The 24,982-nt window shown below is 47.7% G+C and overlaps 1 protein-coding gene across 1 annotated transcript in view; it reads left to right on the top strand.

Annotated features, from left to right (window-relative positions):
• The window catches only part of DDX49 (DEAD-box helicase 49), a 25,498-nt gene extending 1,347 nt beyond the window's left edge, over positions 1-24,151 (top strand). Inside the window, 13 exon segments of the mRNA XM_015419017.1 lie at positions 1,029-1,152; positions 7,936-8,021; positions 8,249-8,370; positions 12,502-12,689; positions 13,418-13,558; positions 15,110-15,185; positions 16,243-16,319; positions 17,920-18,017; positions 19,556-19,630; positions 20,315-20,352; positions 20,355-20,414; positions 21,770-21,841; positions 22,802-24,151. Of these exon segments, the coding sequence (XP_015274503.1) occupies positions 1,029-1,152; positions 7,936-8,021; positions 8,249-8,370; positions 12,502-12,689; positions 13,418-13,558; positions 15,110-15,185; positions 16,243-16,319; positions 17,920-18,017; positions 19,556-19,630; positions 20,315-20,352; positions 20,355-20,414; positions 21,770-21,841; positions 22,802-22,978 (1,334 nt within the window). The 3' untranslated portion in view covers positions 22,979-24,151.
• The last annotated feature ends 831 nt before the right edge of the window (positions 24,152-24,982 follow it).

The following is a 24,982-nucleotide window of genomic DNA, read 5'->3' as shown; positions in this document are numbered from 1 at the left end:
CCCCCCCCCATTCTGCATTACATTACCTCTCTTCAGTGGCCAGGCTGGTTTCAGCCTGCTGTTGCCCCGGGTTATTTGGATGCTGTTTTGCCATGTGTTTAAATTGCCTTGACTCGAACACTGAGAAAATCCGGAGTGGCAGGCAAATGCAGAAAGGACCTAAGTCACGCCCCTTCATGGTATCTCAGACCACATCCTTTAGCTAAGCCACACCCCCTGATGCTCTGCTCCCCTTAGGGTTACCAACTCCAGGTTGGAGAGTTTCTAGAGATTTGGGGTTTGAACCAGAGGAGAGCTGGGTTTGGGGAGAGGGAGCTCAGCAAGATGTAGTACAATCACATGAATCACCTACCCTTGCTGCATGGTTTGAAAAGATCTGGGATCAATTTGTCCTGGGTAAAAGTTGACAGTATTGCCCATCCAGATGACACACCAAATTCATGCAAATTTGGTTCCCTCTACTGCACTTACTGGCTGATAATGATATTGCACCCTCAAATCCACTCTACAAAGAGTGGGTGCTCTTCTAAATAATACCCTTGGCTATCCGACACATGGTGATCCTCTGATGATCATGACAAATGAGATCTTTCTGTGAAAATAACTCTATTAGTCTCAGTGGTGCTGTTGTATAACTCTCTTAATACATTTCTGTATTTGGTTCCTTGGATATAATTTTGCCTGTTTACGTAAGACTGGGAAAATCTAACAAGATATATGTTTTTAAAAAGCAAGGGGTAATGCCACAGAATCCACCCTCCCTCCCAAGCATCCATTTTCCACAGGGAAGCTGAGCTCTGTAATCGAAATTGGCTGTAATTCCAGGAGATCTCTGGGCCGCACCTGGAGGTTGGCAACTCTACTTTTAGGTCCGCTGCCTTTGGATTGCACTTGAAGCTCCTCTTCCAAAACTCCACCCCCTTCGACCTGGTTGTGTGACTGGAGAGTGCCTTTGAGCGTGTGCAGAGTGAAGCTCCTTTTTTCCCCTCTCCTATTCCCATCCCTAAATCCTTTTCTTGATCTTCCAGGTCATGACTGTATGGGATGTGCGAAGACGGGGAGTGGGAAGACAGCTGCATTTGTGCTGCCGATCTTGCAGAAACTTTCAGAAGATCCCTATGGCATTTTTTGCTTGGTTCTGACACCAACTAGGTGAGAATGAACTGGACCCTTCGTGGATCAGCCCTAGAGTTAGCCCTGGGGACAAGACTGCTCTGATCAATCCCCTGGATCTATGAGTTGTTTGTTTGTTTGTTTTATAGCCCACCTTTCTCACTGAGATTTAAAGCCGATTACAAAATATGAAGAACAATTCAGTGAGACAGCATATAATGTACAATAAACAGTGTGGATTCAGGTGGGTAGCTGTGTTGGTCTGAAGCAGCAGAACAAACGTTGAGTCCAGTGGCACCTTTAAGACCAACCAAGTTTAATTCTGGGTATCCGCTTTCGTATGCAGGCACACTTCTTCAGATGAAGAAGAAGAAGAAGAGATTGGATTTCTACCCCGCCCTTCACTAACCAAAGGTGTCTCAGAGCGGCTTACAAACTCCTTTCCCTTCCCCTCCCCACAACAGACACCCTGTGAGGTAGGTGGGGCTGAGAGAGCTCTGACAGAAACTGCTCTTTTTCAAGAACAGCTCTTATCAGAGCTACGGCTTGCCCAAGGTCATCCAGCCAGGTGCAAGTGGAGGAGTGGGGAATCCAACCCGGTTCTCCCAAATTAGAGTCCGCACACTTAACCACTACACCAAACTGGTCTGAAGAAGTGTGCTTGCGCACACTGATCTGAAGAAGTGTGCTTGCGCACAAAAGCTCATACCCAGAATTAAACTTTGTTTGTCTTAAAGGTGCCACTGGACTCCAACGTTGTTCAGTAAACAGTGCAATTGAACTAGTGTTGTAGAATTGGAAACAGCGTAGGTAAGACAAATAGTCAAGAGGCCAAACCAGCCCTAGGCATATCTTCCCCTAATGGAGAAAGTGCATTATCAAGGTCAGTTAAAGGTAAAAGGTAATGCAGTAAAAAAACATGATACGTACAGTAAAAAGTGTAAAGCAATACACAGTTTGGTGTAGTGGTTAACTGTGCGGACTCTAATCTGGGAGAACCGGGTTTGATTCCCCACTCCTCCACTTGCACCTGCCGGATGACCTTGGGCAAGCCATAGTTCTGTCAGAGCTGTTCTTGAAAAAGAGCAGTTTGTGTCAGAGCTCTCTCAGCCCCGCCTACCTCACAGGGTGTCTGTTGTGGGGTGGGGAAGGGAAAGGAATTTGTAAGCCGCTCTGAGACTCCTCTGGGTAATGAAGGGTGGGCTATAAATCCAATCCTTCTCCTTCATATTCTTTTATAACAGTGCTCTCCTGTTCTATTATATGAAAGTTCTAATCGTATTATAAAAATGTCCACCGGAACATTTCTCTTTTGTGCATTCTCTGAAATGGGAGAAGCATGGAAATCTTCACGCTGGACACGGTGTGACCTAGAAATGCTTCTAGTGTACCGGTGTTGGCACAGTTTTTACACCAGCGCATGCGATTATTGCACCCTTGCTTGGGAGGTTTTCTGCCTGCTCTGAATCTGAAATTACGAGGAAGTTCCTTTCAGACACAAATCCTCAGCTCACACTCCCCTGTGCCAGATTTCTTGCAGCATCGTGCAGAATTCGCAGGGAATCAGCACAGAATGTAGCTGAATCATAAAATGCAGATGTTTTATTCAATCTGTTCTGTGATTTTAAGAATGCATAGGCCACTCAGTAATTTTAAATACTGTGTATTTCCTAAAACATATCAGATTAATGTACATTGTTGTAACTGATCTTGTGCTGGTCACAGAACATAATAATAAATTTGATTTGATTTATGACACCAGCACATGCTGACGATGTCTTTGAGGTCCACAGAGCCAGCATGGGATAGTAGATACTGTGTTGGGCTAGACATGGCAATTCCGAGGATCAAATCCTTGCTGGGCAACCCTGGGCCAGTCTTTCTTTCACAGGCTAACCTACCTCACAGGGCTGTTATGAAAATAAAATGCAGGAGGGGGAAGCTCTGTTGGAAGAAGGGGGGTCTTCCCATTTTTGCCAATGGTGGGCAGAAGAAGACAGAGAAAGAGCCGCCCCTGGAGCTGTTCTGTTTGGGAACTGAAAATGTTTATTTTTAAGGAGATATTTAAATTCCTGTTAAATTCCTGCCCTTTCCCTACAAAGCAGCAGGCCTTTTTGCCAACTGCATCAAGAGAAAAGACACTGTTATTTCTCCATACAGAACATAATTGGCTAGGAAAAATACTGGTTCCAGTTGAATGTGCTACTGATATTGATGCACCCTGAAGAAGACAGTCCGTAATGAGAAAGAAACCGAGGAATCTCGGGGATCAACAGATCAGAATTTTGAAGGATGTTCCATTTGAAATCACAATGAAAAGATAGGAATATAAAGGACTGACCACCTTCTTACAAAAACATCAAACGACGTATAAATGGTTGATACCAGAAGGACTGGTTTTTAAGTTTAATGATAAAAGAGAGAAGATTGACTCCATCTTCAAGGCTCAAGACTTTTTGAAAAAGCATGTCAGCAAAGAAGAAGGTGCAGAACTAGCCAAATGGATGTCGGCGTTAAGCGTAGTAGCTCGGAAGGAGAGGTGAAGGACGAGGAAGAAGGAGGAGCGTCGGGTTCAAAATACAACCTGAGAGGGAAAAGTGGGAAAAACTAAAGCTTAAAAACTGCTATTTTTCTCTTTTCATTGGACTTTACTTTGGAAGAACAAACTGATACCAGAAGGACAATACTAACATACTAATTGCTTTGGTTAACACTACTAGAAGAAAAGAAGAAGCTTCGAGGAGGAATAAAAATAAAAATGTGGATTCTCTGATTGGACTATAAAAAGTTTAACAGACTAACATATTATTAATACCACTCACTCTTTTCTTTGTCCCTCTTTATACCCTTCCTTATTTCTAACTTTTAGCGAAATATCTCCCCTTTTTAGGGGAGCGAATAAAGCTTTTTCAAAAAAAAAAAGAAACCGAGGAATCTCATCAGTGGTCTTTAATGGCACATTAGTAGTCTTTAGTGACACATTGTAAACTTGTTTGTGACAAGAAATGGAACTCTGGAGCAATTACATTTATGTACATTGTGAATTGTAACTGAGTATTGGAAACGGAATATTGTTTCCTTATTATGATTCACTTTGTTCTGTCTCATTTTGAAACACTGTTAAGAATCGGAAGCGTTGCCGCATGTTAGAAAGGAAGCGTCTAGTTTTTTGCTTCCCGCGTTTTGCATGATTGAAATATATACATTGTTTTGAAAGCTATTACATGAATTATTGTGGAAAACTGTTTAAAAAGCAAGAATAAGTGGTACTAAGGAAGAAATGCAATTGTATATGTTTTTAAACAATAAGTCAGACTTTATTCAATATACAAAATTGGATTGAATGGTTTACATGCACAGTATTCATTTTGTGGGTTTAATTATCTATACTATGTCCCTTTATTTTCTCAACCAAGTAGCAGGCCTGTTGTCTGCAAAGTCCAGGAGCAGGGTAGAAGTACATGAGCTCTATAGGATTGGGATAGACAGTCATTCAGGTTTTAAAGCAACACCGAAATTCTGTATCCAGGAATCCAGAAATCCTGTATCCAGAGCCAGTTTGGTGTAGTGGACCCTAATCCAGGAGAACCAGGTTTGATTCCCCGCTCCTTCACATGCAGTTGCTGGTGTGACCTTGGGTCAGTCACACGTTCTCTCAGAGCTGTTCTCTCAGGAGCAGTTTGAAAGAGCTCTCTCAGCCCCACCTACCTCACAAGGTGTCTGTGGGGAGGGGAAGGGAAAGGAGATTTGTAAGCCGCTCTGAGACTCCTTCGGGTAGTGAAGGGCAGGGTATAAATCCAGTCTTCTCCTCTTCTCTCTCATAAATGTTGTACTTGAAAACAGTGCAATTATGCTGATCTGATGTTCTTTTTTTTTTGTAAATTTATTTTCAGTTTTCACCAAAACAATTTCATTTAAAGCTTATACATAACATAACATAAAGTTCTTCTTCCTTCTTTAACATCATCTGTCTTTAACTAGCATATTTTCAGATCTGTTTTATCTTCTCCATCTTTAGCCAAGCATAAATTATTTCCCATCTATCCCTCAATAGCTCCTCTGTTTTATTTTGTAATACTATATTTAATTTGTCCATTTCTGCTACTTCCAGAATCTTATACTTAATTTCTTTTATAGAGGGTATGCTTTTTGATTTCTACCGTTTTGCTATAAGTATTCTAGCTGCTATCAGTATATATACAATTATATGTGTATGGTCTTTTATTGTTTCCGGTATCATATTTAATAAGCATGTTTCTGGGATGAGCGGCATATTGATTTTTAAAACTTCTAAGAATATTTTATTTTAAAAATTTCCCAGAAAATCTGAATTTTATTTTTTTCTACATCTCCAACAGATGTTTGATACCTTCGGGAAACATTTTGCAATTTTTTCAGGGGTCCAATGCCACCTATGAAACATTTTATATATTTTTTTCTTGTATGGTGTCGCGCTCTCATGTATATTAGCGTTTTCCATGTTTTTAACCAGTGGTCTGTCTCTATTGTGTGCCCAATCTCCTTCAATCTGATGAAGTTCTATAGGATATGGAAACATGTCCCCCCCCCCCCCAATGTGCACAAGCAACATCAGTCTTGTTCAGGCATCCATCTGCCTTCTCAGGATTCACCCGCTTTTTCCAACATCTGACTTCAGGTGTTTTGAGTGCTTGGCAGATTCCAATTGATTTTTGTCCTGTGTTTTTTATTTTTTTGTTCTGTTCTTGCAGCTGTCCTTAAACCTACGAAAACAAATCCCCTATCATTACACAAAAATGGCAAAATTTCAGAATAATATCCATCTGGTACAAAACTCCTCAACAAATATCATACATTGCAAATAATTCAAGCCCACTTTGCTGGAGGGGGTGTAAGAAAATAGGCAGTTACATACACTGGTTGTACGATTGCCTGGAGGTAGCATCCTTCTACCTCCAGTAGAAGTGACAGACTTCATGTTCCTGGGATCCCAGATCACCGCAGACTGTGACAGCAGCCATGAAATTAAAAGACGCCTGCTCCTTGGGAGGAAAGCGATGGCGAACCTAAGCCGCATGATAAAAAGTAGAGACATCACCCTGCCAACAAAAGTCCGCATGGTCAAAGCAATGGTATTCCCAGTAGTCATGTATGGCTGCGAGAGTTGGACTATAAGGAAGGCCGAGCGCCAAAGAATAGATTCTTTTGAACTATGGTGCTGGAGAAGACTCTTGAGAGTCCCTTGGACCGCAAGAAGATCAAATCAGTCAATCCTAAAAGAAATCAACCCTGACTGTTCCCTGGAAAGCCAGATAATGAAACTGAAGCTCAAATACTTTGGCCACCAAATGAAAAGGGAGCACTCACTGGAGAAGACCCTGATGCTGGGAAAGACTGAAGGTCAAAGAAGACGTGGACGGCAAAAGATAAGATGGTTAGACAGTGTCATAGATGCAACGAACATGAAGTTGAGCAAACTTCAGAGGACGGCGGAAGACTGGAAGGCCTGGCGTGATCTAGTCCATGGGGTCACAAATTGTCGGACTCAACTGTGCGACTGAACAACAACAACAAAAGCATCCTTCTGGGATAAAATAATACAAGAAATAACAATCATAACCAAAATCAAGATAGACAAATCCTCAGAAGCTCTGCTTTTAAATCTCAGAGAGGAAAATGCTCTATCTAATACACAAAGGAAAAGAATCTCTCTATTACTATTTGCAGCCAAAACCACATTAGCAGCCACATGGAAATCCACGAGTAGGCTAAATGTAAACCTCTGGTACAAAAAGTTATGGAACCTTTATATAATGGAGAAAATCTCAGATACTCTGAAACAAAATCTATCTAGAGGTGGTCAGAATGACATTGTATGTATATGGTACCCCATCCTAGTACATCTATCTACCAAAGAAACAGGACCTGATGTAATAAACACTCTGCATCTATGGTAATTTTCAAACTGTATAATACCGACAAATTGTACAAAATGTATGAAGCCATTGATAGCTAACTATGCTCATGCTTACCTTGTAGATCTTTGCTGTTTATAAAAATGAATAAAAATTATCTGTTAAAAAAAAGTCATTGTCAACCATGCTAGTCTCTTGTGGCTGAATCCATAGGGAGCATTGTAGTACCCGAAAACCTCCGCTTTTGCCCCTCCCAGGAATCTACTAGTCCTCAAGGGGCTGCACGGTTCTTCACTGATTTTACTGTTGGCTGTTTTGGGTCTGCTTTTTTTAACCATAAGCTGGCACTGAGGGTGTCTTTAGAACCATGTGAGTGGGATATACATTGCATTGGAAAGTTATCACACAAGGGCTAAAATCTTGCCAAAGGCAGGGCAGGAGCTGAGATTTTGTGCCTCATATCTTAGTGTTGTGACTGTTGCAGAACTGGTGTGTATGACAACCTAGAGTAGTGGTAGCGAACCTATGGCACGGGTGCCAGAGGTGGCACTCAGAGCCCTCTCTGTGGGCACGCGTGCCATCGCCCCAGGCAGGCCCAGACCATCATTAAAGTGTTGAATTCTCTGCCAAATAATTTTAAGTAAATGAAAGCATTTGGGATTGCTTTCCTTCCTTTGTTTGGATCATCTTAAGTTAATGTAGGAGTTGTTTTTTCTAAAGTAAAACCTCAGTATTCAGGTTCAATTGCCGTGTTGGCACTTTGCGATAAATAAGTGGGTTTTGGGTCGCAGTTTGGGCACTCGGTCTCTAAAAGGTTCGCCATCACTGACCTAGAGTATAACATGAAGCCAAGTGGTATGGTGTACATATGGAGGAAGGAAGAAACAATCATTGTGCTAATATCTTTTCCCTCCTTCCTTCCCGATAGAGAACTGGCTTACCAGATAGCCGAACAGTTCCGTGTCCTCGGGAAGCCATTGGGCTTAAAGGATTGCATCATTGTTGGTGGCATGGGTAGGTGAGCTACAACCGGGAACCGGCGTGTAATCCCCGTACCTAACTGGCAGTCTTGCTTGAAGATGGATCCTCTCCAAGGAAGAATGCATACAGCCATTGGGGTGGGATTTGGGATTGGCTGTCGAGCAGTCTTTGGAAATGCACAATCTCTTCCTTTTTCATTCCCTTGTTGATGTGGCCTCTTTCCTGTTCTCTCCTATCTCCCCCCCTCCCCTGCCTTGCAGACATGGTGGCCCAGGCCCTGGAGCTGTCCCGGAAGCCTCACGTTGTTGTCGCCACCCCTGGCCGGCTGGCCGATCACCTCCGGAGTTCCGGAACGTTCAGCCTCCAAAAGATCAAGTTTTTGGTAAGGCTGTTGTGGGGCATAGCTGCCTTAATTGGGGAGGGGGGATCCATGGCAGTGTTCCCTCTAAGCTGAGTTAGTGTGAGCTAGCTCACAGTTCTTTAGCCTCCGGCTCACAGGTTTTTGCCTTAGCTCGGGAAGGAGGGCTCCAGAGCAAGCTAGCTGATGCCGTCGCCAAACTGCTCGCTCACAACTTTAATGCCAGGAGCTCACAAAGTGGAATTTTTGCTCACAAGGTTCCGCAGCTTAGAGGGAACATTGATCCACAGCATGCAAAGGAGAAGACTCAGTCTCCAGCTGATACGCTGGAGTCCAGCTTTTCCTAGTGAAGGGATGTTTGGTGGCCAAGGTCTTGAAAAGACCCAGTAGAACAGCTGCTAGTAAGAGGAGACTGTAGCGGACTAGATGTTCACAAGGTATTTATTTGTGCAGGGTATTTATTTATTCAGGGTATTTATGTATTTATTCAGTATATTTATTCAGTGTGTGTGTGTGTGTGTGTGTATGGTAAAGGCTTCCCTTGCATGAAAGCCAGTCGAATCCAACTCTAGGGATGCAGTGCTCATCTCTGTTTCCAAGCCGAAGAGCCAGCGCTGTCCAAAGACGTTTCCGTGGTCATGTGGCCAGCGTGACTAGACGCCGAGGCGCATGGAATGCAGTTACCTTCCCACTGAAGTGGTACCTATTTATCTACTTGCAATTTCTTGCTTTCGAACTGCTAGGTTGGCAGGAGCTGGGACCAGAGACGGGAGCTCACTCCGTCACGCGGCACACTCGGGTGTCGAACTGCCGAAATACCGACATTCCGGTCTGCAGTTCGGTGTCTTAACCACTTGAGCCACCGCAGCCCCTCCTATACACACACACACACACACACAACTTTTCTTTCCAATGAAGATCTGAAGTGGCTTTTGACATCCTTCTCCCTTCTCCCTTTTAATCCTCAACGACAACAGCAACAACAATCCCGTCAGGTTGAGAGGGTGGGACTGGCCCAAGGTCACCCAGCAAGCTTCCACGGCAGAGTGGGGTTTCGAACCTGAGTCTCCCGGATCTTAGTCGGACCCTCTAACTGCCGCCCCACACTCCCATTCATAACAGGCTTGCTTGCCAAAGGGAAGTGCGAGGGGATGAGGAAATGGTGTTTTCCCTCGAGTTTCCCTTTGCAGACACGAAGACTAGAAAGCTGGCTTTCCGTGGGGAAAGCAAAGAAGGGCCCAGGGCAACACGAGCAATGCATGCTTACAGATAAGGCCGCCCCCTCTTTCGTAAATTCCACTGGCGTTGATTTCCCTCCCCAAAGCTGCTTCTTTGTTCGACGTAACCAGTAAGAGCACGTGTCCGAGAGTCTCGTTTTGCTCTGCAGCTAACCTCTGTTGGTTTTCTTTATCATTTCATTGTGTGTGTTTTCTCCTTAATTCTAAACAGCTGCAAATATCTGTTCCAACTTGGGTTCAGCAAACAGCATGATGTAAACCAGCTGTTTTCCAAGCCAGCATCCCCAAATTCATTACCAGAAAAGAGCCAAGACATTTTAGAAAGATCGAAACACACACAATATCCAAAAGCAAGCAGGTGTACACCAATGCTCCCTCTAAGCTGTGGAGTCTTGTGAACAAAAGTTCTACTTTGTGAACTACTGACATTAAAGCTGCGAGCCAGCGATTTGGCTACTGTATAAATCAGTTTGCTCTGGAGCCATCCTTCCTGAGCTGAGACAAAAATGTGTGAGCCGGAGGCTAAAAAACTGAGCTAGCTCACACTAACTCAGCTTAGAGGGAAGACTGATGTACAGCCATCCCACCCAGTGGTGAAAATTAAGAACATAAGAACATAAGAGATGCCAATGTTGGATCAGGCCAAAGGCCCATCCAGTCCAACACTCTGTGTCACACAGTGGCCAGAAATACCAGTGCCATCAGGAGGTCCACCAGTGTTCTAAAAGAAGGGGGATTGTGATAGGGTTTCTAAATACTTGGTCTGAGCTGAACAGTCTGGCTTCTTCAGAGAAGAATGCCACAGCAGGGGTGCTGCTCTGGAAGCGGTCCCAGACAGACTCCAGCTTTTCCTGTCCCACAAGGAGCCCAGGGCAGCAAATGTGGGCTGCCCTCTTCTGTATTAGCTTCACAACAGCCCTGTGAGGTGGGTTAGGCCGAAAGAGTGAATGCCTGGCCCAGTTTCACTTAGTGAGCTTCCACAGCAGAGTGGGGATTCGAACCTGAGTTTCCCGGGCCCCTGGTCCAGTAATCTAAGCACTTGCTCTCCACGCTATTTATTTATGTAGAGCCTTTGTCTGCTGCCTTGCCAGGTTTGGCTTGAGGTAACGAACGAGAGAAAGGAATAGAGCGGAACATAAAATTAATAAAACTTAACACCCATCCGTAAAAGCATCCTGGACTGGATCAGACTGGATCAGACCAGTGGCCCATCTCGTCCAGCATCCTGTCTCACACAGTGGCCAAAATAGTTCCTCTGCAGGGCCAGCAACAGGGCATAGAGGCCGAGGCCTTCATAAGAACATAAGAAGAGACCTGCTGCATCTGACCAGTGGTCCCTCTAGTCCAGCATCCTGTCTCACACAGTGGTCAACCAGTTTCTCAGGACAGCCAACAACAGGGCATAGAGGCCAAAGCCTTCCCTTGCCTCCTGGCTCTGGGATTCAGAGGTTCTGTGCCTCTGAATGTGGAGGTTCCCCTCAGTCAGCATGGCTAGTAGCCATTGATAGACTTCTCCTCCATGAATCTATCTCATCCCCTTTTCAAGCTGTTTATTCCTATGGCCATCACCACATCCTCCGGCAGTGAATTCTACATTTTAATCACTCTCTGTGTAAAGTGGTCTTTCCTTTTATCCATCCTGAACCTACTGCCCATCAGCTTCATTGGATGCCCTTGAGTTCTGGTATTCTGGGAGATGGAGAAAAAGTTCTCTTTGTCACCTCTCTCCATCCCATGCATAATTTTATAAACCTCTTATCATTTCCCCCCTTCGTCGCCTCTCTTTTTAAATGGAGAAGTCCCGGTCTCTGCTCTCCTTGGGCTCTTGAGCCAATCACACACTCTCAGCCTCACCTGGTCTCGCAGGATTGATGTGAGCATAAAGAGGAGAAGAGAAGAATGTTGTATCAGGTTACTTCGGGCCTGTCGTGGGTCCGGCTGTGGCTGTGGCTGACTCCTCCTCAGATGAGGAAGAGGGCGGGAGCACCCCGGCCTCCTCTGGAGTCAGCCCAGAAGAAGAACCCTCAACAGCAGCTGAGGAGGAAGAGTCCCCAGCAGCTGCACAAGAGGTGCAGCCAGAAGGAGAGATGGATCCTGCGCCTGGCCCAGCACCCCCAGTTGCAGACACCCCAAGACAAGACTCCCCGCCGAGTTCTCCTGAGTGCCCCAGACATAGGGCACGCCAGAGGCTGACTGTGCAGGAGCGAAAAAGGAGTGCCAGAGTGCAGCTCCTGTAAGCCTTCACAGACTCAACTCCCAGGGAAGGGAAGACCTGCTCAAAAGCACTCCGTGCAGCTGCTTCAGCGCGACAGCAAATCTGCATAATCAGACCTGCTTCTGAGGGTGCAGCAGCCGCTCCTGGTCCTTGGAAACTTGCAATTTTGACTTGGCTTCCTGGCTATCTGACCTCTGGCTTTGTTACTGACCTTGATTCCGGACCGTGTTTCCAGCTTCTCATGTGTAGTCTCAGTGGCCACCAGCCAAGATAGCACAGGGCCCCGCATTAGGGAGAAAAGTAGGGTATCGTTGCAGGTCACTAAATCCAGGTCAGCACCCATCCTTATGCCTGATAACAATGCTCAGTCCTCAGTCTTTTTCTTTCTTTTTGGAGGGGGTGAATATTGTGTGTGTGTGCGCGCGCCTGGAAGTCATGGTTGACTTCCGGCAACCCGTCGTAGGCTTGGATGTTTCAGAGAGGTGGCTTGGTATTTGCCTGCCTCTGCGTGCCGGCCCCGGTATTCCTTGGAGCCCTCCCTTCCAGTTCCTTGCCAGGCTCGTTCCTGCTTAGCTTCCAAGGTCTGACAAGATTGGGCTTGGCTGGGCTATCCAGGTCAGGGCTGCAGTCCTCAGTCTTGCAAGGGAAGTGCCCCGGAAGGTGGTTCAGCTGCAAATTCCTCCCTTCTGTGCTTTGGCTCAGGTCCTGGACGAGGCTGACCGTTTGCTGGAGCAGGGCTGCACCGACTTCACCCAAGACCTGGAGGTGATCCTGGCTGCCGTGCCGGGCGCCAGGCAGACCCTCCTCTTCAGCGCCACGCTGACCGACACCCTGAACGAGCTCAAGCAGATCGCCATGAACAAGCCCTTCTTCTGGGAGTCTCCATCGGAGTGAGTTGGCCTCCTGCGTCTGGGGTGGGTGGTGGGTCAGCTTTCAGCACGTTCATGAGGCTGCCTCGTACCGTTGCTGGAGTCTTGGGCAGAAAAGGCTGTTTGGGCCCATCGGTGAGCTGAGATCCTCTAACAGCACTGAATCACACGAACGCGTGAAGCTGCTTTGTACTGAATCAGGTCTTTTGGTCCCCCAAGGTCGGTATTGTCTGCTTCAACCGGCAGCAGCTCTCCAGGGTTCATCAGGGTCAGTCTTGTCTACTCAGACTGGCAGCAGCTCTCCAGGGTCTCAGGCAGAGGTCCCTTGGGTAGTGAAGGGTGGGGTATAAATCCAATCTCTTCCTCTTCTTCGAATATTGTTGTTGTGACACCACCAACTTTATAATGGTTTAATATACTGTTTGGCAATTTTTGATGGTGTTTTCTACTAGTGGAGTCTGCATATTTGGGACTCCTGTGACGCTAGTTTTTTCCCCCTTGTTTTTTTGGATCCACTGTAGACACGGGCTTGACGGCAGATATCCTGCCCCTTGCCAAACCAAATACATTTCAGAACCAGATGAATACCAGGTGATGTTTCGTCTGGTGGCTCTCCGGCCCCCTCCTGGTTTCCTAATACATTTCGGGTGGAAGAAGCTGCCTGATGCGACTGTTCTTACGCTGCTGACCCTGGCCCGACTGGAGCGGCTGCCCAAACACTGATTCGGGTCTCTCTCTTTCCCGGCTAGAGTGCGGACGGTGGAAGAACTCGACCAGCGCTATCTGCTGGTGCCCGAGAAGGTCAAGGATGCCTACCTCGTCCATCTGGTCCAGACGTTTCAGGATGAGCATGAAGACTGGTCCGTCATCATCTTCACCAACACCTGCAAGTGAGTGTCGGGGCCGTGGCTTGCCAACCCGGGTGCGAACTCCAGCTTTTACACATTGAACGGAGAGAGGTGCAGGGGCAGACATTTGCCTGGAAAACAGTTGTGACCTGCCACTTAGTAGCTGGGCAGGCTGGGAACTGTTGGTCACCACTTTCGAAAGCCAGTTTGGCGTAGTGGTTAGGAGCGCGGACTCTAATCTGAGAGAACCGGCTTTGATTCCCCCACTCCTTCACATGCAGCTGCTGGTGTGACCTTGGGTCAGTCACAAGTTCTCTCAGAGCTGTTCTCTCACGAGCAGTTCTCGAGAGAGCTCTCTCAGCCCCGCCTCCCTCACAGGGTGTCCATTGTGGGGAGGGGAAGGGAAAGGAGATTGTAAGCTGCTCTGAGTCTCCTTTGGGTAGTGAAGGGCGCGGTATAAATCCAATCTCTTCTCTTCTTATTATATTATTTTCTTTCGCAGGGCTCTTTTTGTAGCAGGAACTCCTTTGCATATTAGGCAACACACCCCTAATATAGCCAATCCTCCAAGAGCTTACAGAGCTCTTCTTACAGGGGCTACTGTAAGCTCTTGGAGGACTGGCTACATTAGGGGCGTGTCGCCTAATATGCAAAGGAGTTCCTGCTACAAAAAGAGCCCTGTAAAGTGTGTGGTTATGAGACAGTGAAGGGTGGGGCATAAATCCAATCCTCCTCCTCTTCCTCTCCCCCCCCGGATAGCCTCCCCCCCATCCCCTTCTTTCCCGTTGCCATTCCGCTTCTCCAGTAGTAGAATTTCCCCTTCATATGGGGTTTATGCCATTTTGATTCTGTATAGCTGATTGTATTGTATCTGTATGTATTTTATTGGTGATTGAACTATTTGGCATTTGGAAATTTTAATTTTATATTTATAAACTGATGATGTTACCTGCTCTGAGCCGGTCTTCAGGAGAGCAGGCTAGACATTAAATCAATAATGGTCATAATGTCCCAGTGAGAAGGTGGGCAGGGTGTTGCAGAGAAGGGAAGTCAGGTTACTTAATAGTTACCTTCTGGCAGTGGGTGTAGTGTAGCCAGGAGATCGAAAGATTGTCCGGTGGCCAGTGGTCCCTCCAAGCTGTGGAGTCCGGTGAGCAAAAATTCTACTTTGTCATCTACTGCCATTACAATTGTGAGCAAGCGATTTTGGCTTCTGCATAAATCAGTTTGCTCTGGAGCCATCCTTCCTGAGCTAAGACATGCAGCCAGCTGGGTGACCTTGGGCAACCCATGATTCTGGCACAGCTGTTCTTGAAAAAGAGCCGTTTCTGCCAGAGCGCTCTCAGCCCCACCTGCCTCACAGGGTGTCTGTTGTGGGGAGGGGAAGGGAAGAGAGTTTGTAAGCGCTCTGAGACTCCTTTGGGTAGTGAAGGGCGGGGTATAAATCCAATCTCTTCTTTTCTTCTTTTTGTGGGCTGGGTAAGAACCCTGGGTGGGCCAGTTCCGGCCCCCGGGCCTTAATTTTGACAGCCCCAGTGTAAGCCGCCACCCCCAACCCCCCCAAGAGTAACGAAGATACTTTTGCTCTTGAAGGAACTGCCAGGTCTTGAACATGATGCTGAGGAAATTCAACTTCCCCTCGGTGGCTCTGCATTCGATGATGAAGCAGGTAAGCAGACCAGGTCCGGGACTGGGAGCAGAGGGAATGTCGGTCTCCTCTCCTGGAATGCGGAAGGAAGGACTGTTTCCCTGTCGTCCCTTTTACGCCACAGGGACCCATTCACATCTTGGTCTGGCACCGTGGCTGCACCCAAGATCACCAACCTCATGCGCTCCCCCTAGCCACGTGGGTCGTGTGAATTCACTCTTTCCTCCTTTTGTGGGCCCGAACAGTTCTGTGCTGCCCTGTGACATGGTGGGGCAAAGGTGGCGCTGGAACATGAACGGCACCTTAGCCATGGTCCGAAGTCGGAGGAAATGGCTGTTACTTCCAGGCAGCCCTTTCTCATTTAATCAAATGACCTATATTTACGGAACCTGCGCCTGTAGATGGCACCAGAGAGGCTGGCTGTGGATAGAAGGGCGCCGCCCACCTGTGGTCTTTGGCAGGGGAGGAAGCCCCGGGGGTGATTGGTGGGCCCCTGAACCGGATCCAGGCCCCGGCAGCGCTTCTTTAGCCACTGTTGATGCCAGCCACGCCCTGCGTCGTTCAGGCAATTGTTAACCCTGCCGGGAAAAACACACACAGCAAATTGCTCCTGTGCAAAACGGTACAGTTTGGTGTAGTGGTTAAGTGCGCGGACTCTCATCTGGGAGAACCGGGTTTGATTCCCCACTCCTCCACTCGCACCTGGCTGGATGACCTTGGGCAAGCCATAGTTCTGGCACAGCTGTCCTTGGAAAAGAGCAGTTTCTGTCAGAGCTCTCTCAGCCCCACCGACCTCACAGGGTGTCTGTTGTGGGGAGGGGAAGGGAAAGGAGTTTGTAAGCCTCTCTGAGACTCCCTTGGGTAGTGAAGGGCGGGGTATACATCCAATCTCTTCTTCTTCTTCTCTCTCAACCCCACCTACCTCACAGGGTGTCTGTTGTGGGGAGGGGAAAGGAAAGGAGTTTGTAAGCCACTCTGAGACTCCCTTGGGTAGTGAAGGGCAGGGTATAAATCCAATCTCTTCTCTTCTTCTTCTTCTACACTCATAATCCCTTTCCCTTGGTCTGTCTTTTGGCAGAAACAACGTTTCGCTGCTCTGGCCAAGTTCAAATCCAGCGTCTACAAGATCCTCATAGCGACCGACGTGGCCGCCAGGTAGGCAGTGGTGCACTGGGGTTTGGAAACAGGCCCTTGAGCTTGGGTCCCCGTGGTCTCCCATTCCAGAACGGTAGAGCTTCTGTAAAGAAAGGTTGAGGGAATCCCGGTCTTTCCCCAAGTCCTGCTTGCCTTTGGAGGAGAAAGAGTGATGTCAACAGCCTCCCTCCCTCCCAGTCTGGTGTAGTTTGGTGTAGTCAGTTAAGTGCCAGTTTGGTGCAGTGGTTAAGTGTGCGGACTCTAATCCGAGAGAACCAGGTTGGCTTGCAAATGGGGCACTTTGTTCCCCCCCCTTTCTGTTTTCCTACACCGGAGCGTTTTCCCTACCACTGGGTTTCACTTTCAAACTTTACCCTTATTTCCTTTTATTTTATTCATAAAAGGGAAAAAACTAGGAGTATACTTAGCTTCGGGTTCACTTGGCAATTTGGTGGAACTCCTTCTTTGGTCCTTGTTGGCTTGTCTGTAGCTCGACGTTCTCTGTCGGGGCTCCTGATGTTGTGCGCTTCGGGGTTGGCTCGGAAAACACTGGGAAGGGTCGCCACCCTCTCCAGGCCGATGCCCGCACCCCTTGCCAAGATTTCCTCTACAAGGAAGTCTTATGGTGGTGGAAAAAGTACCTTTAACACAACAAAAGGTCAGAATTGGTGTGGAGCTAGTCTCACACGCTGCTTCTCTCGACAAACCAATGGGGGATTAGCCCGGGAAAAGTAACTTCTACTTTGATGCAGATTGGTCATTTGTTTCAGGTGACTTCCTTTCTAGGGGTCAAGAAGAAGGAGAGAATTATCCATTACATGTGTGCTTGTCTTGTCTGTAGGAAGCTTAGAAATGTAGCTCTTAGTGTTTTGTTAATTTGTAGCAATCCTATGTACCTTTTCCCTTAGAATAAAGTATTTTTTAAAAGGCAAAGAAATCTCTTCTTTCCAATAGAGCAAGATCCATCAAATAGTCTGAGTATTAAACAATTATTGACTATTTACAACAAGTACTTTGTGTTTAATACGGTTAGATATATCATTGAATGTCTACAGATATTCTTGAGGGCAGAAGACACTTGGTTGTATCTAAAGCAACAAACAGTACAGGCATCAATTACAAATTGAGGCTAAAATAAGTTACTTTGTTCAAAGATTTATTGAAGAATGTATCATTCTTTAAAGCTTACTTTTTTGTAATTAGTGTGTTGGTTTGAATGTATAACTGTTCTTATGACCTTTATGTATATTTTTATTGTTATATTTGTTTTATTGTTTTAATCCTACCAATAAAATGTTAATGAGAAAAAAAAGAGCAATTTCTGTCAGAGCTCTCTCAGCCCCACCTACCTCCCCACTCCTCCACTTGCACCTGGCTGGATGGCCTTGGGCAAGCCGTAGTTCTGACAAGAGCTGTCCTTGAAAAAGAGCAGTTTCTGCCAAGAGCTCTCTCAGCCCCACCTACCTTCCAGGATGTCTGTTGTGGGGAGGGGAAGGGAAAGGAGTTTGTAAGCCGCTCTGAGACACCTTTCGGTAGTGAAGGGTGGGGTATAAATCCAATCTCCTCCTCCTCCTCTTCTTCCCTCCCTCCCTCCCTCCCTCCCTTCTTTCTCTGGTTTTAGAGGACTTGACATCCCTACGGTCCAAGTGGTCATCAACCACAACACTCCGGGGCTCCCTAAAATCTACATCCATCGGGTAGGCCGGACTGCCCGGGCAGGTAAGAGGGGGGGGGGGGTGTTGGGGGGGGGGGGGGGGTGGTTTTGACTGCTCTGTTGGGAGTAGCTGGGTTGAAGTTGCTTTCACGGGGTGACTGTTCTGTCAGAGCAGACGGGGCCAACCTCAGGGGGGCTTTAGACAGGACAACCTCCTGCAGAGCATGTCCCTTTGGGATGGGATTCTGGATCTACAGTGCCACCACCAAGAAGACCCTTCCACTTGTGGCTGTCCACCAGATCTCTTAAAACTCTAGAACACGAAGCAGGGGGTTCTCCAGCCACATGAAGAACCAGGGGGATGTTCACATTGGAGAAGGCCAGCCTTTGGCTTCCCGTGCCCCAAGACCCATAAGGCCGCAGCAGTCAGCTTCAGCACTCCAAACTGGGCCCAGAAACGAACCGAGAGCTGTGGAAGTTGGGTCAAAACTGGTGTTCCTGCACTCATAGCGACGGACCCTCCCTCCCACATTCTGAGCCGGCTGAAAGCGCCGGATAGAAACTGCCCATGTCCTGTGAGCCTCCAAGGCTAGAAGCATCTGGCTGAAAGGAAGTACTTCTTTACCCAAAGAGTGATCGACACATGGAATTCACTGCCACAGGAGGTGGTGGCGGCTACAAGCATGGACGGCTTCAAGAGGGAATTGGATAAACATCTGGATCAGAAGTCCATCAGTGGCTATTAGCCACAAGGTGTATAGATAGGAACTCTCAGGCTGGGGCAAGGGATGCTCTGTCTTCTTGGTGCTTTGGGGGGGGGGGGTCAACAGGGGGAGGGCTTCTAGTGTCCCGGCCCCACTGGTGGACCTCCTGATGGCCCCTGGTATTTTTGGCCACTGGGTGACACAGAGTGTTGGACTAGATAGGCCACTGGCCTGATCCAACAATGGCTTCTCTTACGTTCTTATGTCTGGGGCAGTGATGCTCTGTCTTCTTGGTGCTTTGGGGGGGGGGGGTCAACAGGGGGAGGGCTTCTAGTGTCCCGGCCCCACTGGTGGACCTCCTGATGGCCCCTGGTATTTTTGGCCACTGGGTGACACAGAGTGTTGGACTAGATAGGCCACTGGCCTGATCCAACAATGGCTTCTCTTACGTTCTTATGTCTGGGGCAGTGATGCTCTGTCTTCTTGGTGCTTTGGGGGGGGGGGGTCAACAGGGGGAGGGCTTCTAGTGTCCCGGCCCCACTGGTGGACCTCCTGATGGCACCTAGTATTTTTGGCCACTGTGTGACACAGAGTGTTGAACTAGATGAGCCATTGGCCTGATCCAACATTGGCTGTTCTTATGTTCTTAAGACGTTTAGGCTCTTTTAATGTCTGCGGGTATTAGGAGTATCAGTACAATCGAGCAATAGGAGATTTAAAGGGATCCAGATCCACATCCGGTGGCAGCGAGTTCCGCAAGTCAAGCTAGCCTCGCGTGAAGCGCTTCCTCTGCCTTAGGGTCTGCTTCCCTTTCTTTGGGTGACCCCGAGTGTCGTGGGAACGAGGGAGGCACAGATTGCCCTCCACCCCCTTCACGTCCCTTCCTCTCTCCCCACCAGGTCGGCACGGCATCGCCATCACCCTGGTGACCCAGTACGACATCCACCTGGTCCACGCGATCGAGGAGCAGATCAGTAAGTAGGAAAAGATGGGCAGGGGAGCTGGCGGGGAATCTGAAAGGCGCCGGTTCGGTCCCACCCGGTTCCTTGGGGGGAATCCAAGAAGCCCAGGTGCTCCTGGCTGCTCTGTGCCCAGGGGCTGTGGCCGAGGAGCCCCCCCAAGCAGAAGAGAAGAAGAGATTGGATTTATACCCTGCCCTTCACTACCCAAAGGAGTCTCAGAGTGGCTTACAAACTCCTTTCCCTTCCCCTCCCCACAACAGACATCCTGGAAGGTAGGTGGGGCTGAGAGAGCTCTTGGCAGAAACTGCTCTTTTTCAAGGACAGCTCTTGTCAGAACTACGGCTTGCCCAAGGCCATCCAGCCAGGTGCAAGTGGAGGAGTGGGGAATCAAACCCGGTTCTCCCAGATTAGAGTCTGCGCACTTAACCACTACACCAAACTGGCTCTTTAAAAGCCTGCTTTATCCAGAGTCAGACCGGGGCTCCGTCTCTCCTTCAACATCTCACAGGGTGTCTATTGTGGGGAGGGGAAGGGAAAGGAGTTTGTAAGCTGCTCTGAGACTCCCTTGGGTACTGAAGGGCAGGGTATAAATCCAATCTCTTCCCTTCTTCTTCTTCTTAATATGTTCAGGCTACAGAAGAAATTTGGCTTGAGGGGGGTGAACATTTTAAGGACTTTGTATGTGTCATACTCCAGAAATGAAGCTCCAGGAGTTCTCCGTGGAAGATCGGTCCAAGAGCGGTCCGTGCTGAACATCCTCACCCAAGTGAACGTGGTGCGGCGGGAGTGCGAGATTGAAAGTGAGGGGCTGGGGGGTGTTGCACCAGAGCTGGGAGGGGCCCAGCTGTGACCTTCGTTGACCGAACAGGGATTTGTGCCGGGAAACCCTCCACCTCCAAGTCAGGGGCTATGCCCATGGATCTGGCTGTTTGTCCATAAGCAAACAAGCAAGAAGGCTGCCAACAACAGGACTGACCCAACGTACGAAAGCAACCTTGAAGAATGTAAGCAGAACCTGTTTTTTGCAAAAACATAGTGGCATAAACAGAAAAACATACGGGAAGCCAATGGCCCATCCAGTCCAACACTCTGTCACACACTGGCCAAAAATACCAGGTGCCCTCAGGAGGTCCAGTAGTGGGGCCAGGACACTAGAAGCCCCCCCACGTTTGACACACACACCCCAAGCACCAAGAATACAGAGCATCACTTGCCCCAGCTTGAGAGTTCCTATCTATACCTTGTGGCTAAGAGCCCCTGATGGACCTCTGCGCCATATGCTTATCTAATTCCCTCTTGAAGCCGTCCATGCTTGTAGCTGCCGCCACCTCCTGTGGCAGTGAATTCCACGTGTTCATCATTCTTTGGATGAAGAAATACTTCCTTTTATCTGTTCTATCCCGACTGCTCAGCAATTTCATTGAGTGCCAACAAGCTATAAATAAGCTATACCACCATGAACGCACCCGATCTCGTCTGAAATACCATCTTAAGGGGGCCGAACCTATGAACAATCTTCTTCATGCAGTAAGAACGGAAAGAACCCTTCTCTTTAACAGCCAAAGGTAAGTCCCTCGGAGCATGAAGATGTCCAGGTTACCACTACACAACAGGCCTGTTTCGAATCGATATCTTTATCAAGCTGTTAGTCTCTATCTCAAGCTTGTCCTTAGGGGCGCTGGCTGCCACGTGCTTTTGAATTCTTGGAAACTAGTGCAAGTCCCACAAGACTAACAGCTTGATAAAGATACTTATTTGAAATGGGCCTGTCGAGTAGTGCTAACCTTGACCTCTTCATGCTCCGAGGAACTTCTCTTTGGCTGTTAAGCAGAATGGTTCTTTCTGTCCTTACAGCATGAAGAAGATTGCTTATAAGTTCCGTCTCTTCAAGGTGGTATTTCAGCTGGCTTCATGTTCCACTGGTAATTGTATGTCTTTTAATGTAATTACGTGCTTTGTGCTTTATTTGCACTTTGCATGATCACTTATCTTATATCCCTATAAATATTCTTGCGAAAAAAACAGATTTTGTTCACATTCTTCAAGGTTGCTTTTGTATGTTTGTCCGTAAGCAGCAAAATAGAATGAGAGGGGGGGGGAGGGCAGAAGGGAAGCAACTTTTCCAAACCTCTTTTGCTTTCTCTCTCCTAGAGATTAGAGGCAACCGATTTTGACGAGAAGAAGGAAATCAACAAGCGGAAGCAGATGATCCTAGAAGGAAAGGTAAGGTGGGGAGAAGGGAAGTCTCTGAGCGCAGGAAAGTGGGTTGTGCAGGGTGGGAACACTCTGTTTGGATGCAGGCTGCCTGCAGGCTGGGAGCTGGGTTCGAGAAATGGCTGCTGCCTCTTTCTGAGCAGTTTTCCAGCTCCTTTCCCTTGCCAAAGCATGGTTTCAGGTGGGTGTTAAATCTGCACTTGGTCTGCAAACCAGGGCCCCTTGCTGCTGGGGCCGAAAATTTGTGTGAGTCATGGTTTTGTTTCTCCTGCAGTACCTGAATCCCAGGCCCGAAGCTATGGTGGGGCTTTGGGGGGCTTTGCCCGCTTTCTTAAAATCATCAACCCACAAGAATTTCTCCTGTAAATGCTTTTTTCAGTCATTTTAAAACATTCTTTTAAGCAGAGTGGGGTGCTGTAGTTGACTGATTCCCGCACTGAGCAAGTGGGTTGGAGTAGGTGACCTCTAGGATTCCTTCCTAATTCTGTGTCAAGAAACTGGTCTCCTTTAAGAGAGTTTTTCTGCCTTAAGTGTCAGCTTTCTTGACTATAGAAGTCCTCCCACCTACTTGCCAGCTTGTTCTCAGAATTGTCACTTAGGCTGGCAGAAGTGATTAACTTGCAGCAGCTGAGAACTGTCATCTAGAGTGGTCGACAGCTTGCAATTTAGAGATCTATCCCGGTAGCAGCTTTCTGTTGGCTGAATGGCTTTTCTTTCTGCACTGAGAACGTCAGCCCCACCAGGAAAAAAAAATTAGCCCCACAAGCCACAAAATCCTGGCTGTGGGCCTGCCTGACCCTCAGTCTCTCCATGTAGGGGAGAGATTGCTCGGGGGGGGGGGGATTAGACTGGCCTGGGAGAGGGCAAAGGAGGCCTGTTTGCAAGAAGCGGAGCTGACTCCAAAGGCAAGGCAGGCGTCTTGTGTCCAGTTGACAAGCGTTGCCTTGTTCCCCCTTTCCCCCGGCGCAGGATCCAGACTTGGAGGAGCAGCGGAAGGCCGAGCTAGCCAAGATCAGGAAGAAGAACGGCGAGTTCCGCAGCAGGGTGCAGCAGACGTTGCGGGAGAAGAAACAGCAGCAGCTGCGGCGGAAGCTGAATAAGAAAATGCGTCGGCGGCAGAAGCGGCAGCCAGTCGCAGCCGAGTAGCCTCTTTTGTGCCTCTCATCCCGGCATCCGAGGGTCAGAGTCAAGAGATTGGAACTCGTGTCCCTGTTATTTAATACGGTGCTTGGAGGGGAGAGGATGCCCCCCCCACGTCTCCAGCCAGGAGGGACAGTCCCATGGAAACCCCCTGCCACGTGGTCACAGCTGGAAGTCTTCCTGTGGAAGGGTTTGGGGGCTGGGGGTTCCCCAAGAGAACTGCTGGCCAGTGGGAAGAGAGAGGTACACTGGAATCCCCAGGAAGAGGGATTTGAAAACTGAACAGGGGGCCTGGGCATCTTCAGATGCCGGGGCATCTTTTTCTCCACTTGCCTATCCCATTGGCTTTCTTTTCCCATTCTGTCATCCAAGTTCACGCCGAGAACCGCTTTTGTTTCACCTTGCCCTTCCGTGACGTCCTGTCGTTTCACACCCCTTGGCTTCCGTTCCAAGATTGCCTTAATTTCTCCATTCCCCGAGGCAGTTTTCCCTGCCCCGTTCATACGGGAGGAGTTCGGGGTTCCTTGAATCGGGTTAGGGCCAAACCCCAGGCCCTTAGTAGCCCTGAGAAAAGTAGCTCCCAGCCGCATTCCCTGGGAGAAAACTAGTTGTCCTCCATAAGATCAGATCCGGGTAAAACAAGGAAAAAAACCCCATCTTCGCAGGGGTCGTTTCATCTGGGCCTGTACCCGCTCCGGCCCCCTTCCTGTTCTGTGCCGTAATTCCATTACCCTCAGGACCTTTGACTGCTTAAAGGCCAGACTGGTAATTCCCAGCTTGTGTAGCAGAGATGGAACGCTGCACCACAAGAAACAAAAGATCTCTATGAGTACTGAGTATACACTCACAGAGGGGGCTGCCCACTGCCTCTCTGCGTGATACCCTGCTGGGTGATTGTCGGGCATCTGCACGGGGTGGGATTGGGTTGTCCGGTCCCTCCTGACACACCCAACTGTTCTTTGTGCTCTAGCTCATATTTCTCGGTAAAATTCAGTAGTGCCCCTAATTCGGAGGTGGGGAGAAATGTGCATCCAGGAGGTTATCAGAAATGTGGGATATTCAGGGCTGCGAATCATGAGAACTTCAGGATCCTGGTTTCTGTATTGAATAATTTGTTTTTACTAAAATAAAAGAATCTGGTCCCTGATCCTGCATGAATTGGAAGTACTGTGGATATAGATGTCTAAATCTCACCGGCCCCGGGGAGATACGATTTCCAGCCATTGCTCTGTACTTGATGGCCACTGAATACAGCGGGACCACGGAGATACTAAGTGCAATAAAAATACACCGCAGAAAACACAAATTACTTAAGGACAGATTACACTCAAGTACTGCTTAAAGGCACACATTACACAAACATATATTTATACACAAGAACACCTCCCCAGGGCAAGACCAATACGGCAGCTATGTACAGTCCTTGAATACGGCTGTTATTTTTTTAATGCTTCTTATTTTACAGTGCTTCTTGTTTTACAGACGTGTGTGTAGTTTGTCTTGAAGCCATTGTGCTCTGACAGTCGTTATTAGTGTATGTGGGTCATACTATATGATTTATACTTCAATCTCCATGCATTATATTCCTATAAATTTTATTGGAGACATATGCCTTTAAGCTGTACTTGAGTGTAATCTGTCTTTAAGTAATTTGTGTTTTCCACAGTGTGTTTTTGTTATTGCAGTGTACTTTTTGGCCAGCAGAAGCAGCAGAGTTGAGTACCCAAAGGTTGGGTGAGAGAGATTGGGGTTTTTTTTTTGAGAAATACATTAAACAAAATATATGTATTTATTACAAAGTGCACTAAAACTATGCTTTAAAAAAATGGGCACCTTCCACCCTTAAAAGTGGCGAATGTTTGAACTCAAGAGTTCTGAATCTGTACAACCTGACACCCTTCAATATTTCCAGGTTAAAAGCCTCGAACCAGTAAAACAGGACCAATCATTCAATATATCTAGGTTGATAACCTTGAACCACATTAAAAGCAGACCAAACACATTTCAGCC

Source organism: Gekko japonicus, unplaced genomic scaffold, assembly GCF_001447785.1.
Source record: "Gekko japonicus isolate JY-2015 unplaced genomic scaffold, Gekko_japonicus_V1.1 scaffold3739, whole genome shotgun sequence".
In the NCBI taxonomy this organism is placed as follows: Eukaryota; Metazoa; Chordata; class Lepidosauria; order Squamata; family Gekkonidae; genus Gekko; species Gekko japonicus.
This window is presented reverse-complemented; position numbering and strand designations above follow the sequence as displayed.